This window comes from Lemur catta, chromosome 16, assembly GCF_020740605.2.
Source record: "Lemur catta isolate mLemCat1 chromosome 16, mLemCat1.pri, whole genome shotgun sequence".
Classification (NCBI taxonomy): Eukaryota; Metazoa; Chordata; class Mammalia; order Primates; family Lemuridae; genus Lemur; species Lemur catta.
The window spans coordinates 52,697,228-52,715,002 of NC_059143.1; the positions used below are offsets into that span (position 1 = coordinate 52,697,228).

Below are 17,775 nucleotides of genomic sequence, written 5' to 3' on the forward strand. Positions count from 1 at the left end.
CTGACATTTCCCTTTGCCATTAACCTTCACACAATATAAAATGACTCTTAGATGAGAAAATTAATGATTGACAACTGGAATGAGTGCCTTTGCATTGGCAAAAGAATTTGAGCATGGATGGTGACATTTGATGAGATTATACATGTTGTTAATTGGGATATATTTAGAAAAATCATGGTAAGACTCTTTGCTTTAGGGGAAAAGGATGAAGCAGTTGTTCTGAAATTATGTTTCTTTTACAGTAGGACTTGAGCTTCTGTTGGGAGGCTAAAGCGGGGAAGGCCCAACTTCCAGACTTGCATCACAGCAGTTTCGTTTTCATGTGTTTCACAGAGTGAGAGTGAAACATAATTGTAAAGGAGAGCTTACCTCTCTTTTAAAGTAGTAAATTGAAGCAAACTGGTATAGAGAATCGAAACATGGGAGTTTTTCAGCAAGCTAGTTGAGAAATCACTTTTTCTCTCAAAGGTACAATAGTATTGCTTTGAGTCAACAGTAGGGTGATGTGGTGTTCCTAAAATTGAGTTCATAGTTTTCATAAAGGACTTCATACATATGATCAGATTCTTCTGAGTATAAAAGATACTTCATTGAGGCTAATTTAGTGATATTTTTCAATCTGGTTTCAGACTAATGTGTGTCATTGCATTCAAGGTGTCATACTATGTTTGTTTACTTCGCAGGTTATGAGTGCCCAGTGAGCCTCGCGGGACAGGAGAGACACATCATCAGCACTTCATTAATGATGGATACTGAGAATAAACCTGAGAATGACGAGGATGAAAATGTAAAGAGAGAAGTACAAGACTTGAGAAGTATTTCATCCCACAGTGAAGATTGTGGGCCTGTATCTGATGTGATAGCAAATTCCTCTGAAAACTCCACAAGCAAAAGAGGTTTTTCAGAATCTTCAAACTTTGACAGTGTCGTTGTAGAGGAAGAGAGGAATAAACATGCTTCCAAACGAATGAAATTAGATGAGGCAGCGCCCCTTAAAGCTAGAGAGCAGGGCTTTCAGGGATTAGAAACTTCCGAGAGCTCAGTCACACACGTGGGCATCCTGTTGGATGAAGCCGTGAAGGAGGCCTTCCTGAATGACTGTGGGGGTGGAGGCACATGCCTCCCAAATGCTCTTTCCCCGCCTCCCGATTTTAGCACTGTTGATGCTGTTTCTCTGAAAACAGACACTGAAACAAAGTCTGCTCAGGAAGTGGTTTCCCTTGATCCAGAAAGAGAACCCCCTTTCCCCCTGAAAGAAATTAGTGTTAGCTGCACCATTGGAAATGTAGATACAGTTCTCAAGTGCAGCGTATGTGGCCATTTGTTTTATTCTTGCTCTGATTTGGAAAAACATACTGAATGTCACATGCAACAGTCAAAGGAACATATCTGTTGCCACTGCAGCCACAAAGCAGAGAGCAGCTCAGCTCTGCACATGCATATCAAACAAACACATGGGCCACTCAAGGTCTTTTCTTGTGATCTTTGTGGCTTTCAGTGTGTGGAAGAAAACCTGTTGAATGCACATTATCTGGGCAAAACACATCTCCGGCGTCAGAATCTTGCTGCTCGTGGAGGATTTGTACAGATTTTAACCAAACAACCTTTTCCTAAAAAACCATGTACCATGGGAACAAAAAGTGTTCGTGCAAAACCAAGAACTTCTAAACCAATAGCAAAGAATAGTGATCCAAAAGGATTGCGAAATGTTGGAAGCAAATTTAAAGATTTCAGAGGAAGCATTTCTAAACAAAGTGGTAGTAGCAGTGAGCTGCTTGTTGAAATGATGCCATCCAGAAATACTTTGTCAGAAAAACCAGAGATTGTTGAAGAAAATGTTACTTCCTTTGGCATAGCTCAAAATCCTGAAAACCAGAGTAAAAAGCTAGGAGCCTTAGTGACCTCAGAGGGTCTCTCAGATAAATTGGAATCTACCAAAAATACCCTACAGACAGCACATAGTATCAGTACAACCTCGAGGCCAAGACCTGAGCGAAATATTCTAATGTTGGGTAATAGCTTTCGTAGACGAAGTAGCACTTTCACCTTGAAGGGTCAGGCAAAGAAAAGGCTTAATCTTTTAGGAATTAATAAAAGAGGCACAAATGAAACGCAGAGGATGTATCTGAAACACTTTAGAGCACAGATGAAAACAAATGATGCAGGATTGATGCCTCCCCATGTAGAAATGAGCAGCAGTGTGCGGAGTCTGTGTGTGACTACCTCGGAAACTCAGAAACCGAAGCAAGACCAGGGAAACTCCCCTCTTCTGGGTTCCATACAGCTGGAGGCCCTGACAGTGAAGCCAGCTTCTGACCCTCAGATGTTATATACTTGCACAGACTGTGGGCAAGTAGCTACAAATGGGACAGATTTGGAAACTCACGTGAAAAGGTGCCATGCCAGAGAGGTGAAATTTTACTGTCAGACTTGTGACTTTTCCAGCATGTCCAGAAGGGACTTTGATGAACATTTATGCAATAGCCAGCATCAGCAAACTGCTTCTGTCCTTGGTTGTCAGTGTTGTTCATTTGTTTCCTTGAATGAAATAAACCTTAGAGACCACATGAAGGAAAAGCACAGTATGGATTTTCTTTGCACCCTTTGTAATCTGTTCTTCTTGTCTGAAAAAGACATGGAAGAACACAAAGCAACCGAGAAGCATATTAGTTCCTTGGTTCAACCAAAGACTTCTCAATCATTTAACAATGATTTGGTTTTACAGACTTTACCTTTAAGTACTTTAGAATCAGAAAACACAACAGATTCTATGAATGAGTCAGGAAAGGCAGCTCAGGAAGAACCTATGAAGTCCAGGGTAAGCCATGGAAATGAAGTAAGGCATTCAAGCAAGCCTCAGTTTCAGTGTAAGAAGTGTTTTTATAAAACAAGATCTTCCACTGTTCTTACAAGACATATAAAGCTTCGGCATGGTCAAGACTATCACTTTCTTTGTAAAGCATGTAATCTTTATTCATTGAGCAAAGAAGGAATGGAGAAACACATTAAAAGAAGCAAGCATCTTGAAAATGCTAAGAAAAATAATATTGGCTTAAGCTTTGAAGAATGTATTGAAAGGGTATGTATAGGTGCAAATGATAAAAAGGAAGAGTTTAACGTTTCCGGAAATGGAAGGATTGAAGGCCATGTAGGTGTGCAATTGCAGGAGCATTCCTATCTGGAGAAAAATATAGTAAGTCCTAAGGAACTGTCACAGTCTGGTGTTAGCACCAAAGATGATGAAACTTTGACCACTGCTCCGAAGAGAGGGAGACCTAAAGGTAACATCTCACGGACGTGTTCACACTGTGGTCTTTTAGCCTCTAGTATTACAAACTTGACTGTTCACATTAGACGAAAACACAGTCACCAATACAGTTATTTATGTAAAGTGTGTAAGTATTATACTGTAACCAAGGGAGATATGGAGCGTCATTGTGCCACCAAGAAACATAAAGGACGAGTAGAAATAGAAGCAAGTGGAAAACAAAGTTCAGATATCATTGTTGGCCCTGAAGGGGGTAACCTTGAAGCTGGTAAAAAGACCACCAGTTTAGCAGTGACCGTTTCGGATGAACACGCTAACAAGCCGGCTGAGTCAGATACCTCCATTTTGCAAAAGCCAGTGGTAGCTAATGGAAATTCAATTGCAGTCGAAGTTGAAAATGTATTTCATTCTGTAGATGGGGAAGTTAACAGTCATCTTACGGATAAAAAGGAACAAATGTCTACAGAGTCAGAGGAACTTCGCCAGCAAGGGGATGCATGTTCCCAGAGAGATGCTGCAGGAGCAGGTGATAATAAATGTATACACTGTCAGTTTAATGCTCATTCTTCCGCTTCTCTAGAGCTGCATGTAAAACGGAAACATACAAAAGAGTTTGAGTTTTATTGCATGGCATGTGATTACTATGCAGTGACTCGTCGAGAGATGACCAGGCACGCAGCCACAGAGAAACACAAAATGAAAAGGCAGTCTTATCTCAACTCTTCTAATGTAGAAGCAGGTTCTGCAGAAATGTCCAAAAACATCGTTATCCCTGAAGAGGAGCATCAACAAAATTCTGGGGAATTTCAAATAATTTCTGACCAACCATCTGATACTTTTAAATCTAGAACTGCTGCTGATTGTTCGATTTTAGATGAGAGTACTAATTTAGATATGTCTAAAGTACTCTGTGCTCCTGACTCTGTAGAAATTGAGACTGAGGAAGAATCTAATTTCAGTGAAGACCATTCCTTTTGTGAGACTTTCCAGCAGCCCCTGGTCAAGGGTAAAGTTATGAAACCTGAAGAGATGGTATCCCTTAATATTTCCTCTAATTATGGCTCCCCAAGCAGATTTCAGAATGAAAATTCAGGAAGCTCAACTTTGACAGCAAAGAAAAACCATGAGATGTTGAATGACGTAGGTGACCCAGATATCCCCTGTGAGAGCGATGGAGGAAGCACAGCGGGTGGTGGAGGAAAAGTCCTTCACAAACACCTGTGTCCCCGAGTCCCAGATGGGGCGCACCCAGCTGACAGCACTACCCTTCCTGTGACAACACGGGAGCAGGGAAGGCTGGAGAGTGGGAGTCAAGACGAAGCTGGATGTGCACATGGTTCGGAGGATTTGAAAGGTGTTCAGGAAGATCCTGGTCCACAGGACAAGGGCATTCTGATGAATTCACAGCATGAAGCGGAGATTATTTTGGAAGAGGATAGCCCAGCTTCTGATAGCACAGCTGAAAGTAATGATGTTTATGAAACTATAATTAGTATTGATGACAAAGGGCAGGCCACGTACAGTTTTGGCCGGTTTGATTCTTCCATAATAAGAATAAAGAACCCTGAAGATGGTGAATTGATAGACCAGTCTGAAGAGGGTCTGATAGCAGCAGGAGTGAGAATTAGTGAGTTGCCCTTAAAAGACTGTGCTCAAGGCATGAAAAAGAAGAAAGCTGAAGGCAATTCCTTTGGCGAATCCACGAGAATTCGCTGTGATGATTGTGGCTTCTTAGCAGATGGACTGAGTGGACTGAATGTTCACATAGCCATGAAGCATCCTACAAAAGAGAAACACTTTCATTGTTTACTATGTGGAAAGTCATTCTATACAGAAAGCAACCTTCATCAGCATCTGGCTAGTGCTGGTCATATGAGAAATGAACAGGCCAGTGTAGAAGAGCTTCCAGAAGGAGGGGCCACCTTTAAATGTGTCAAGTGTACAGAGCCCTTTGATTCAGAACAGAATTTATTTCTGCATATTAAAGGACAGCATGAGGAATTGCTACGGGAGGTGAATAAGTATATAGTGGAAGACACTGAGCAAATCAACCGCGAGAGGGAGGAAAACCAGGGAAACGTTTGCAAGTATTGTGGGAAGATGTGTCGAAGTAGCAACTCCATGGCCTTCCTGGCACACATTCGCACCCATACAGGTACGTAGCTCCGCAGCAAGCCCATGTTTACCTATAAAGTGCAAGTCAATGATGAAATTTTCACATTGGTTCCTGTCCAAATGTGCAGCCTTCCCTGCAGCTGCTTGCTGGCCTCCTACCCAGTTCACACTGCGCTGCTGTGTGGGGCTCTGGGTGTCTGTAGCAAGTCATTGTTGACACTTAACGTTCCTACAAGTATTATAATTAAGCCTTAGTGATTCCAAAGGCACATTAGTTGTCAAGTTTCTTTTAATTTTGTCAAAAAGCCTAGCCCTTCTGATGCCTTTTTAAAACTCCTGTCTGTCACAGTTTTTAGTTGTTTCTAAGTCCTAATTATTTGGTTTGCCAAAGTATATATTAAATGATACTTTGTGTTTTCAGAGGACATATTAAATGATTTTTCAAGAATGGAATAATAAAAATGTTCTTAGAATCTTAGGAATTTAAAAATACTCATTGCCAAATATTTTATATCCAGAAGTATAATTCCAGGCAACAAGATTGTACCTTCAAGGATCAAAATTAGCCACCACTTTTCAAAGTTAACATGTATTTGGGATCTGGTTTTCCTAGAGGTGGCACCTGGTTTAGTGTCTGTGCTCTGTTACGTTTAGTGTTCCATTTAATGGCTAATTTTAGGTAGAAATTTTTTAGAAAACATTTTTTGGTGTAAAATGCATAAGCTACTGTTCTAAATTTATGTAAAAATTCACTGCACTGTTTCTATAAACCTGCCATACATTCTTTATTTTAAATAGACAGCTTTTCTAAATCATTGTGCTCTGCTTAGACAAGTTCTGTCTCCATGGTTGAATTTATGAGTGGATTTGAATAATAAATTCACATTTCAATGAACATATTTTCATTAAAACTGTAAGGTTTATTTTACTGTACTTTTAAATAATGGCTTATTATTAAAGGTATACTTTAAATTCATGCAGTTTTTGAAACTTAGTGCATGGTTACAAGGAGGTAGACAAAAGAGTATGAAGCATTATTACTAGTTTAGGGTGATTAAAGATAGATAAAAGTTTTTCATTGAAGAAAGCAACAGGGCAACCTGCATAAGATTAATAAAGGTGAATGTAAACATTGTACTCTTGATCCCAACTATTCCCATGTGCTAGAGCTGTTTTTTGGGAATAAGTCCAAATACTTACTTGTTTGCTTTTTTAATATTTCTGTCAGTACCTTGTAGCTCACTTTCCGAAATATGGTTTTAGAAATAAGGCTTGTTCACATGTGTAGAAAATATGTACTTTCTTAATATGCCCTCTTAAGGCAGATAAAACTGAATAAAACTAAGAGGAAGATGCTAATGGAGCTCTTTTTAGAATTCTTTATGCAACTGTCTGGTCAAGACATGTTGCTTATAATTGATGTGTCCATTACTTGAATTCTCTTGTAATTATAGTCAATAAGTCTTGTAAATGTGTTAAAGCTCACTAAAAGCATACAAATTCAAGAACAGAGTAAGGCTAATAATTTAAAATAATCAATGTAGGCATTTCAGCACTTAATTTCCCTTGTGTGTTGATAGCTGATCATTCTTAATCCATTAAGATTTATTTAGTCGTTTACAATGCAAAATAGGTTTGCACTGGTCACTTGTGCCATTTGAAAATGTCCACCAGGTTAAGTGCGGAATGTAGTCCATTAGTCTTCCTTGACTATATGTATTAATTGCATTTAAAATCAAGTTAATGTGGATGTGAAAGTGAGGTAACTATCAATATGTGACAAAGTAACCCTACTTATATAAGTTACATCATTGATTGTAACATTTAGTAAAAGTTAGCATACTTTTTTTTAAACGTCTTTTGTTGGTCTTATCAGCAAGTACATTTTTATTGTGCTTTGAGGCACCACCAAGAGCACTGTTCCTGAGTACACATTATCAGTCTACCATTTGAATTTTGTAAGTCATTTTTTGGGGGAAGTTGGTCTCCAGGTTTTAATTCAAGAGTTTTTCTTGGAGCATCTTAAAATGAATTGCTTTTCTGATACTTTGCTTATGTCTATGAAATAGTAATGCAGGGACTGTTATTAATGGTTAACTGGAAAAGGGCTTACTCTTCCAATCCCTGTTTTCATAGTTTGTGACTTAATATATGTTTTATATAACCTTTTCTTCCCATCCATAGCATGATAAAAGCAGCACTATAAGAAATAAGTGAGTTTTGGTTATCAAGAATTGTAGGAAAAAAGTACCCCAGAGTTTTCCCATGTGTTTGCTGGTGTGGAGCAATCAGCATGACCACAAAGAGTAGTCTTCCATTTCGCATTACATCAGTAGGACTAAAAAAGCTGTTTATTTTCTTTCCTGTGTTATTCTGTTAAAGCTTTTATTTCATATAACATAGGATACTGGTAAGCTACCAGATTGTCTGAAGCCATTCATTTAATGTAGAGTACTCTGGTCACCTGTAGGGAGACAGGGAGCGTGTGGCTTCATTGAAAAACTCTGAAGTCAGGACTGGTAGTGTTTGTAACTCAGTATGTGACAGTTCAGAGGAGAAACGGATCACTAGAGGAGTGAATTTGTAGACTTTGAGCATGGTGAGAACAGCGATTACTTCATTCACTGCTTCTTCTGTGCCCCCACTTAGTTGGCTCTAGTGCAATTTGTTGAATGAATGAATAAATGAATGAGCAGATGGTAAAATGAATGAAGCCTTCGAATGTTTAAGAAGGATTTTGGAATAAGGCTATAGTTGAGAGGTATTAGATGATGGGTAATAAACATTTTACTTCATTCCTATGAGACCTAAAGGTTTTTGTTTGTGTTTTCTTCTTAATGTTAATATCATGTCCAAATATGCATAGCAATTAGTAATGATTGATAGTTGAGCAGTGGCCCCTGTAGGTCCATGTGAAGACTTAGTCTCTAACATCTTTGGAATTTTTTTTTTTTTTTTGGTAAAATAATAAGGTACTAGAAAGTTAGAGAGCCTCTTTAGTTTTTCCCTTTCAAAAAACCTCACAGACCAAATTAAACCAAAAACCTACTGAGGATAATGCTGTTTTAAGGAATGGAACTATTTAAAAATAATATTGAAAGTTTACAATAATCAAAATACATCTGAGAGAAAGACAAATTTACAGATATGTGATTTTAGAAATTGTGCCTTATAAACTCTATGTCTGGATTCATTTTGGAATGTGCACAGCAAGCTTAACATTATCTGTTAGGAGAAAAAGAAAAAGAGGGACACATTTTTATTTTTTTAAATATATACACAGAGAAGTATTACCTCTGCTAGTATTTGAATTTTTATGGCACAGAAAGGAGATGTTAACACAGTCTGCTCTGGATATCAGATATGAAAAATAGTCAAAGACTCAGTGATTCTGGGTGAAGCTGTCAACAATAACTCATTTATGTGTTGTCAACACACTGTAGCAGTGACCACTGAGACCTGCAGGAACTAGAGTTTGTCACAAAGGATCCATGCACAGTAAATTGAAAATAGCCACAGACCGCATGTGCAACCCTGTGTGACATCTTTGCCACACGAGGGGGAACTAGTCACAATGCAGGTGCTGTGTGAGCAAAGTGAAAACTCAAACCCATGAGATATTTTACATCCGTTCATCCAAAATTATAATACAGATATTGGGAGGGCTTTATCTTCTTCGGAGTTCTGGTATTGTTAATATATGTAATATATATCATATAATAATTTCCTAATTACCCTATTATCCTTAAAGTATTTTAATTTAAAATACAGGTAAATTGATTCTTCTTATACTTTTCAAAAGTCCTTGTAAATTCTGTGTTTCAATGAAATGTTTGAAAGTAGTGATAGGCTTAGTTTTATCAGAATCATTTAAGTAAACTGTAGTTTCTAATGTGATTGATAGTGCGATTGCTGTAAGCTGCAGTCTCAACCTGCTTTTGACATTTAAACATATAAACCTGACTAGATATAACCATTCAGGTGCTAAATATATTTTACATCTACTTCTAACAGTAGAAATGGAAGTATTAAGAGATCTGGATTCATTGTCATTGAACTGTGAAATATTCAACCTTGTCTGCCTGTGCTTAGTACTGTTGACTTTTTTTATTTCTGTTGGAAGATTAAAATTAAATGCTTCACTTTTTTTGTCAGCTTTTGGGAATTAAATGGAAATTTAAGACTCTAAAGTTTTTTACTGAGTGCTTCAATTTCAACAAAGTATTCTTGGAGGATTTTTTTTTCCCCCAAGGGCACTGTACAAAGGTTCATTGATCAAATATGATTTATTGCAATTTTTTTATTTGAACTTTTTATATATTAAAGTCCACATATTTCATGTTCTATCTAGTTATAATAGAAGAGGTATATTGCTAAATAGGTACTAAACATGATATGAAAAATCTGGAAACATATTGTACTGATTTTAAACTGTGGTTTTTATGATTTTATTTATTTGAAGATACAGTGGTTAGAAAAGTGGAAAATAGTACGTATATTTTATACCTTAAATGAGTGTTGCTTCTCATTAATGTGACTACTGATTATCAGTAAGTATGTTCTAGCTATAATTTTATCTAACAGTAAATTTGTCAACTTTGAAATAATTTTATTCTCTCATTTTTGAGTATAGTTTAATCTTATTTCTTTATTAAGTAATTATAAAAAATTTTGTTGTTACTATGCCTTTTATGTTGAAAAATTTGTTCTTCAAAACAATAATAACCAAAATGTCAATTCTTCTGGTTTGCTGAGTCATGACCAATTTTTGACTATAAAATGATCATAAAAGCATAATAATTTATCTGCTGTGTATTCATACATTGTGTTATTAAAAATATAATGAATCATTTGACATAAATGTCAGAAAAAATCTGAAATAACCATTGTTAATGTGAATAAATTCAAAGCTGGAGAAATATGAGGAAACAAGGAGATGGCCACTGAAAAATGTGCCTGATGATAAATACGTTTTGAAAATATCAGCTACCCTGTATGCATTCATGTTTTAAAAATGTTTTATTTTACATGTTGAATCACTTTAAAATATATTTTTGTGAATTTTAAGAAAAATATTTAAAATTATTTAGCTCATCACATCTACTTCATACTGTTGAACAGTCTCACTTTTGACTTTGAATCTTACAAATATTACTGAAAGTTAAGAAGACTCACTGAAACAATGAAGTCTTCAGGGTAGAATAATTATGGAATCAGATCTCTTCAAGTTATAAATAAATGCACATATTCCTTTTTGGGGACAGAAATTCTTAATTCGATTAAAGGTATGATTTAAGACTTAGCCTTCTTTTTTAAACTATCAGTAATATATTATTCAAATCATACTTTATGTTAAATTTGCTCAGGATCAAAACCGTTCAAGTGCAAGATATGCCATTTTGCAACAGCTCAGCTTGGAGATGCCAGAAACCATGTGAAAAGGCACCTTGGGATGAGGGAATACAAGTGTCATGTCTGTGGGTGAGTAAATTGAAGCCATCTCTGCTGTGTGAACCAGGAAGCATGTGCAGGATGGCCATTGTTTCGGAATTCAAAACTGATAGGAGTAAGAGTGGCTAAAATTATGCACGCGTATCCTCCTTTCCATTGTTATGGTAAATTCTTTAAACACAGTTATGACATTCTTCTCCCACTTCTAATCCTGTACTGAAGATGAGCAATTTTATGGGCTACAAGGTCAATTTGAACCTGTAATCTGTAAATTGACTAAATTATAGGATGTTCATTCACATTGCCAGAGAGAACTATAAATTCCATTTAAAGACATAAAAAATACATAACATAGCTTTAGGAGTGTATATATGTGTTTTTTTTCTTTTGCTATACTGCTTTAATTATAATCACATTAATAGCTCTTTGGATCCATTGGACAGGTTCTATAAGGAAAAAACAAAAGGATTTAATTTCAGACGGCTGGTTACTGATTATTGCAGGGATGATGTGTGAAAAAACAGTGTGTAATGTGTTTTTGTGTAACTTTATTTCAAAACTTGTTTCTTTTTTTAGTTAATGGTTCTTTTCTCTGAAGAATCATTCACAATGTTTAATTGTCATTCAAATGTGTTGCATTTAATAGAAAGTGCTGGGGTACCTTAATGCAAAACTAATTAATTTAGCAGAAATGTTTAAAAGGTTTTAAAATGCTATGACATATATGGTATATCATAAGACATTCAGAGGTGGATTTTAATACCCTACTTCTGATTAAAAGTATATTTTAATGTTATTATGCTAGAGAAATTAACTAATAAGTGCATCATATAAAAAGTCTTTATGTGAAATCTGAGAAACCTTCAGTTCTTATGGCTAATTCACAGAATACCACAGGTTCAATTAAATTATGTAATGTGCACGTTACATTAGGTTTATTTTTCTAGTAGAAGATTCTTCAGTTTGATACTACCATGTAAATATCTTTTAAGCCAAAAACAAGTTCTGCTTTTTGTTGGATGGTACACTTTGTCCCAGGATGCAATTGCATTTTTGACCCTTAAGATAGTTTTACAAATAACTTTGCAAGCAGTTTTATTAACCATGGTCTGTGAAGTATTCATTGGCAGAATTGATGGTTCAGTGACTTGCAGCTAAAGTAAATGAAGATGAACCTTTGCTCTAAAGCCCCCTGAAGATCAGTGGGAGAATGAGTTTTGTTACTACCGATTTTAGCTGCAAGGGTCAGGTGCCGAATGGTTCATTTTAATGGCTATAGATCTTGGAATTTTAAAGGAAATATATTTCATTTATTGTTTTTACTGTATGTGTTATAAGGAAGAACTTTCTGACTACAGTGAAAATTTGCTATTAGGTGGCAGTGAGCAGTTTCTTCTTCATTTGTGAGATATAAGTAAACAATTTTTGCATACTCTTAATAGAAATCCAATTCTGTTCAATTTTTTTTTATTGTCGTTACTAAGACCCTGGAAAGAGAAGAAAAACCTTTTTCAGAGACTAGTTTCTGACGTAAATGGTATCAAAAACAATACATAATTGGCTTTAATTGTATAACTTGAACAATGTACACCTTCTTACTAATTGTTTCCCAAACACAACTGAAATGTTGCATTAGTATTTTATATATTTGATTCCCAAGGTACAGAATTATAAATAAATATACATATATTGAGTTTTATACTGGTGTCAGAGAGACCTACTTGTGTGAATGTGCATAGAACATGCATTCTAGATTTCCAAAATTGCACCTTTTACAATTGGGATAGCCACTGAATTTCACTGGACTATGAAATAGTAGTTCTCTTTATTTTTTTAAATGTGATTTGATTTAAAAGTTACATAGCAGTAATTTTAAAAGAGTTGATATTTTCATAGTGAAGGTGAAAGTTCTGAGGTTTTGCAGTAAACTTAAGAATACCTATTGATTTATATAGGTGAAACAGGACAATAATGAATTAGGTACCCTTCAATGTTACAGAAAAAGCATCATAGATTGTTCTGTATTCTGTGTGTTTCAAAGGGATAGGGCAGTATTTAGGTTAAAAATTAAAGTAGAAAATATAAAAAGTGCAGGGATTGATTGTCAGATTAGTGGCACTATAGAGTATTGGTATGTTAACGTCATTGACAATGTCGATTCATTATCATTGATGGCTAAATAATCTTAGAAATGCTCAGTGGGCCTATTAGTTCCTGAACATAAGCAGCTCATGCTGCATTTCTTCATTAGCTTTAATTGCTATAAATTTTACCTTTTATAAAATCATTGTTTAAAAGGTGAAGTGATCTTTCAGGAACATTAGCTCTATAATTTTGTCACAAACATAAGGTCCTGCATTATGTTTTTTTTCTCCAGTAGTTAATATCTTCATCTCTGTCTTTTAGAAGTTTATTAATGACTTCTTTATTATTTGAGTTGTAAGAAGTTGTTTCTTAAATAGTCTTGATTAAATAATAATGCAAAGAAATATCGAGGCAGGCACACCGTTAAAGTGTTAATACAATTATTACTCAATACTGTATTCTTTTTTTCTTAGTAAACCCTTGTTTTTCTTGAGGAAAAAACTAATATTTTGTGGTGAAATTGATGGAAACAATAAACAATACATTTTGAATTGAGCTCAATATTAATATTTCAGATTGTTTGTAATTGACCTCTTTTTCATATGTTTTATGTGTCTTTATGTAGACAATTGTAATGCTCATCAACTGTGTATCTTGCATTTTTAACTAAGACTTAGTTTTAGGGTTGTGTATCAGCAGCTCCCTTAACAAAAACTATCTTTGAAACTTTTATATAAATTGCCTCGACCTATGTTGATTTTCTTTGAATCTTTAAGATAAATTTTAATTGATATCTCCCCCACTCCCACCCCCACCCCCACCCCATGGGCATATCTTAGCTAGAGCACATCATGGATTTAAGTTAGTTTGACAGAGAATGTGAATGTATTAGATGTCTAATTCATATTAGGTAGTTAGGATTCAGAATTTAGAATTTAAATTTTGTTTACCCGAGGTTTACCTGCTCGTGTTAATGGTAAAAGTTCAAAAATGTATTGCTTTGCACTTCATGTTTTAAATATATGTTATAAATAACTTCATTTAAGAGCCATTTATTTTACTTTCACTTTTAGGAGGAGTGGTTTTTTGAATAGTAGAGTTTCTTAATAATGTTTTGTTTCTTAAAGTTTTTCTTACATCTGAGGGTGATTGATAGAGGGATTTTATAGAATATTGGCATAGTTATATTTAGGCACTTGATGGGTAGTTAACATGAAAATCTGCTGTGGGTCTGAGATAGGGCTTAGTGGGAGATAAAGTAAGAAATGATAGGGAGCACCCTTATGTAAAAGTTAATAATCTCATGTTTAAAAATAGGCTAAGTGCATATTTTTGCTACATCCATGATCTCTATTTTTTTCAGTAGTCAAGAACTTGAAAATCTCAATGACTTAAAAAAAGGTCATTCAGGTACCATGTTATATTAAATTCTTTTAAATTTATTTTAATTCTGTGTGTGTGTATGAAATAGTATATATATATACATATTCTCAATAGTATTTATGCAGTGCTTTATGGTTTAGTAAATGCCTGGATTAACACTCATCTCATTTGTTGACCTCTATAGCTTTTTGTGAGTTGTTTATCTCATGTTTATTATCCCCATTTTACTGATGGGAAACTTGAGATTCAGAATGTTTTTACTGATGTTCTTAAATTATGCAGCTAATAATGGTTGACCACTCTTTTTCTTCCTTTTAACTATCCCTTTTCTTTGTTTCTCTGCTTTTTGTAATATCTGGTTTTTGTTACTAATTTTAATTTGTAATTATTTTTTTCTCTCTAGGTTTTCACTAGCGTGTAGTAAATGTAACTTATCTACTTCCTCCCACCAGTCACATTTATTTTCTGCTTTTGCCCAGATTTACGTTCTTTTAAAAAATTGCTTGCACAGTGTTTTACCTTCATATTCTGGTATTCAATCTCTTCTCTCTGTCTCTCTCTCTCTCTGACACACACTCACACACACACAATTTTTTTCTTTGTTTCACTCTTCCCACTTTGAAGTGTTGTTTTAAATAATTTTATTTTTCCCCACTCTCCTTCATGTGTAGATAATTCATTGCATTTACTGGAGGGGTTACAAATTGAACATATTTGTGTAATAGAAAGAAATAGGTGTCTAAACTTGTAAAGGTTAAATCATCTCATTAGGATGAGGGGGTAAAATTGATCAACTTGGGTTATTTTTGTTTTTCAGTACTAGCTATTTTAAAAGAGTTATAAAAAATTAATAATTGGCCTATAATTTCATTCAGCCTAGGAAATTATACCTAAACTTTGTATGCCATTATTCAGAAGCATAGATCCCCAACATGCATGATTTAGAGATTATATTATTTACTGATTGATTTCCCTATGTCTAGTCTTGATTCTTGTGTATGGAATTAAATGAAGAGTAGAATTTACCTGATCAGGAGAGAAATAAAGGCATTTTCTAAATCTGTCACATCTGGGTTCATAAAAAGATTCTAGACGTTTTAAAATTGTGTATTAATGTGCTTATGAACTGTTTATTCCTAGTTAAAGAAGAAACCTTAAATAGAAAGTTACTAATGCAGTAAAACTCTTTGTGTGTGTGTGTGTGTGTGTGTGTGTGTGTGTGTGTGTGTGTGTGTGTGTGATTACCTAGTTTTTGTGCATTAGAAGGGATCTCTATGTAGATGATTATAATGTCACTTTCTGACCTTTGCAGCTTGAATAATTGTAAATCATTGCTTCATAACGTGTCAGAGAATGTCTGTACTAGGCAATTAAATGGCAGAATATAATAGACCAAATTATTGCCTGTCATGTTTTCAACAACACAGTTAGTATTTGAGTTACACTTAATCATTACGTGCATTAGCAACTTCATTGGAATCCAGCTTCAGGCTGAGCATGAAATACATTACATTATTTAAACCTCTAATGGTACAAGTCATTTATTTGTGTTGAAGTGTACAACATGCAGAGTTTCATAAAGCAAGGAACACTTGAGAGCTTAATTTATCCAAATCAAAGTCTAAATGCAGATAAACACAAGTGGCAAAAATTAGTAATTTTTATAGGCTGGAAATATTTAAAAATACATGGTTGTGGGTAATTGTAGGCAGCAGGAATAAATTAAAATCACTATTTTTAGTCTGCTCTGAGAACTAAAGCTGTGTATACCTAAATCATTAAAAGCACCGTGGAATTGCATTTTTAGCTGAACAATTAATTACACCCATCATATATACGGATGTATCCAAATAAAATAAGTATTTGGTTCAGCTGGTTGTTTTGGTTAAAGAGATATACATAGAAAAAGTTTGTTTTATACTGTGGCATGAATTATGCTTGTAGCACTATGAAGAGCAGCATCTCTCAGTTTTGTAAAAAACATTCAAGTTAACATTAAAATACTTTCTCATTATAAAGGGTGCATTATATATTTTATCCGTGTAATATTTTAATGCTTTTTGTTTAATGATATACTTTTGTCTTTAGTTTAAAATTTAGAGAATGCCATGTAATGATTGCTGTCTCTCTTCCTGTCAGTTAGGAATACAAAATTAACATTATTTGTTTATTCCTCTGGTGTTCAAATCCTTGTAATGCCTTTTACACAGAGAATGAACATTTTAAACATATTTTTTATATACAAATCACTTCATTATTTGAAAATCTAGGACACATCTTGGTAATAATATTCAAATCTAAGACTTTTTTTCCTCAGATATGATTCTAGTGTATTTTCCAATGAGTTGTTTTGTAAATCCAGGAAATAGTTGGGGTGAGGTTAGGACAGGGGAGTAGACACACGAGTGCTATTCCGAGCCTCTCCACAGCGGTGAGAGGAGAGCTGTTTGTCACCACCTTACCCTACTTTCCTTTTCCGTAGTAGTAGATTTAAAAATTTTTTGCCACAGAAAAGTGAAGTCATAGATTTATTCCAAGGCCAATAAGTATGATCAATCTATAACAAAATGGAAATAAACATTGTCATTTCTTGGGGTTATAGTTGAAAACATTGGCCTCTGTCTCTAGGGTCTTTTCTAGTGAAGCAATCATGTCCCAGTGACTTGAGTCCTTGTTTCTTTATTTTGAAAGGGTTCTGTGGCGATTTTAAAATCTTGTTGCGGAGTCTAAAGATTCTTTAACCCTCCTACCATAGGAGGGTACAGGAAAGTGGCCACTTTTCTGGTCTTTTGCCTGTTTTGTGATTGTTTTTTTTCTTGTTAGCTTATTTTCTACCTCCCTCTTCCTGTTCATCGGCTCATTTTAATGACTCCTTTACTCTGTGGAGGCTTTTGCTCTTTGACTCGTCGGAGAACTGGATAAGAGGAAGTATAGGAAATGCAGAGAGAAGGGAAGCATAACCGTTGATTTATTATTTCTTCATTCATTTCTCATTTGGCAGATTCCTGGGAGTGTTTTCTCTGTGTGACACTCACAGTGACGGGGTGACACCAGGCCCTGTGGTCACGTGCTCCTGCGGGAGAGCCGATCTGTGGTCCAGAAGCCACTCTAGCAGTGGGGTAGAGTGGAATGGGAGCACGGGGGGGGGGGGGGGGGGGGCGAGCTTTGCTGAGCAGCAGGGGAGAATCCTCCCCTCACATTCCGGTCTGTCTAAGTCGGGTCTTAAAGGATGAGGGGGTATTCGCAAGGCAAATTTGGACGTTCTTAACAGAGGGGACAAAAGAACTTACGTGAAAGTACAGAGATATGGAGAACCATGGTGTACCAGTAGGAGCACTGCAAGCAGTTCCTGAAATACGTGTGGCTAGATGGGGGGAAGTGGGGATTTTTAAAATAATAAACACACATCTGGTGAACATCAGTATGTGCCATTGCTGTGTTAGTCTTTAGGGCTAAAATGATCAGAACAATAA

General features: G+C 35.5%; 1 protein-coding gene across 1 annotated transcript in view; it reads left to right on the forward strand.

Moving 5' to 3' along the window:
* The window catches only part of ZNF407 (zinc finger protein 407), a 402,430-nt gene that overhangs the window by 26,653 nt on the left and 358,002 nt on the right, over positions 1 to 17,775 (forward strand). Inside the window, exons 2-3 of the mRNA XM_045527946.1 lie at positions 684 to 5,423; positions 10,750 to 10,864. Of these exons, the coding sequence (XP_045383902.1) occupies positions 743 to 5,423; positions 10,750 to 10,864 (4,796 nt within the window). The 5' untranslated portion in view covers positions 684 to 742. The remainder of the gene's footprint in view (positions 1 to 683; positions 5,424 to 10,749; positions 10,865 to 17,775) is intronic.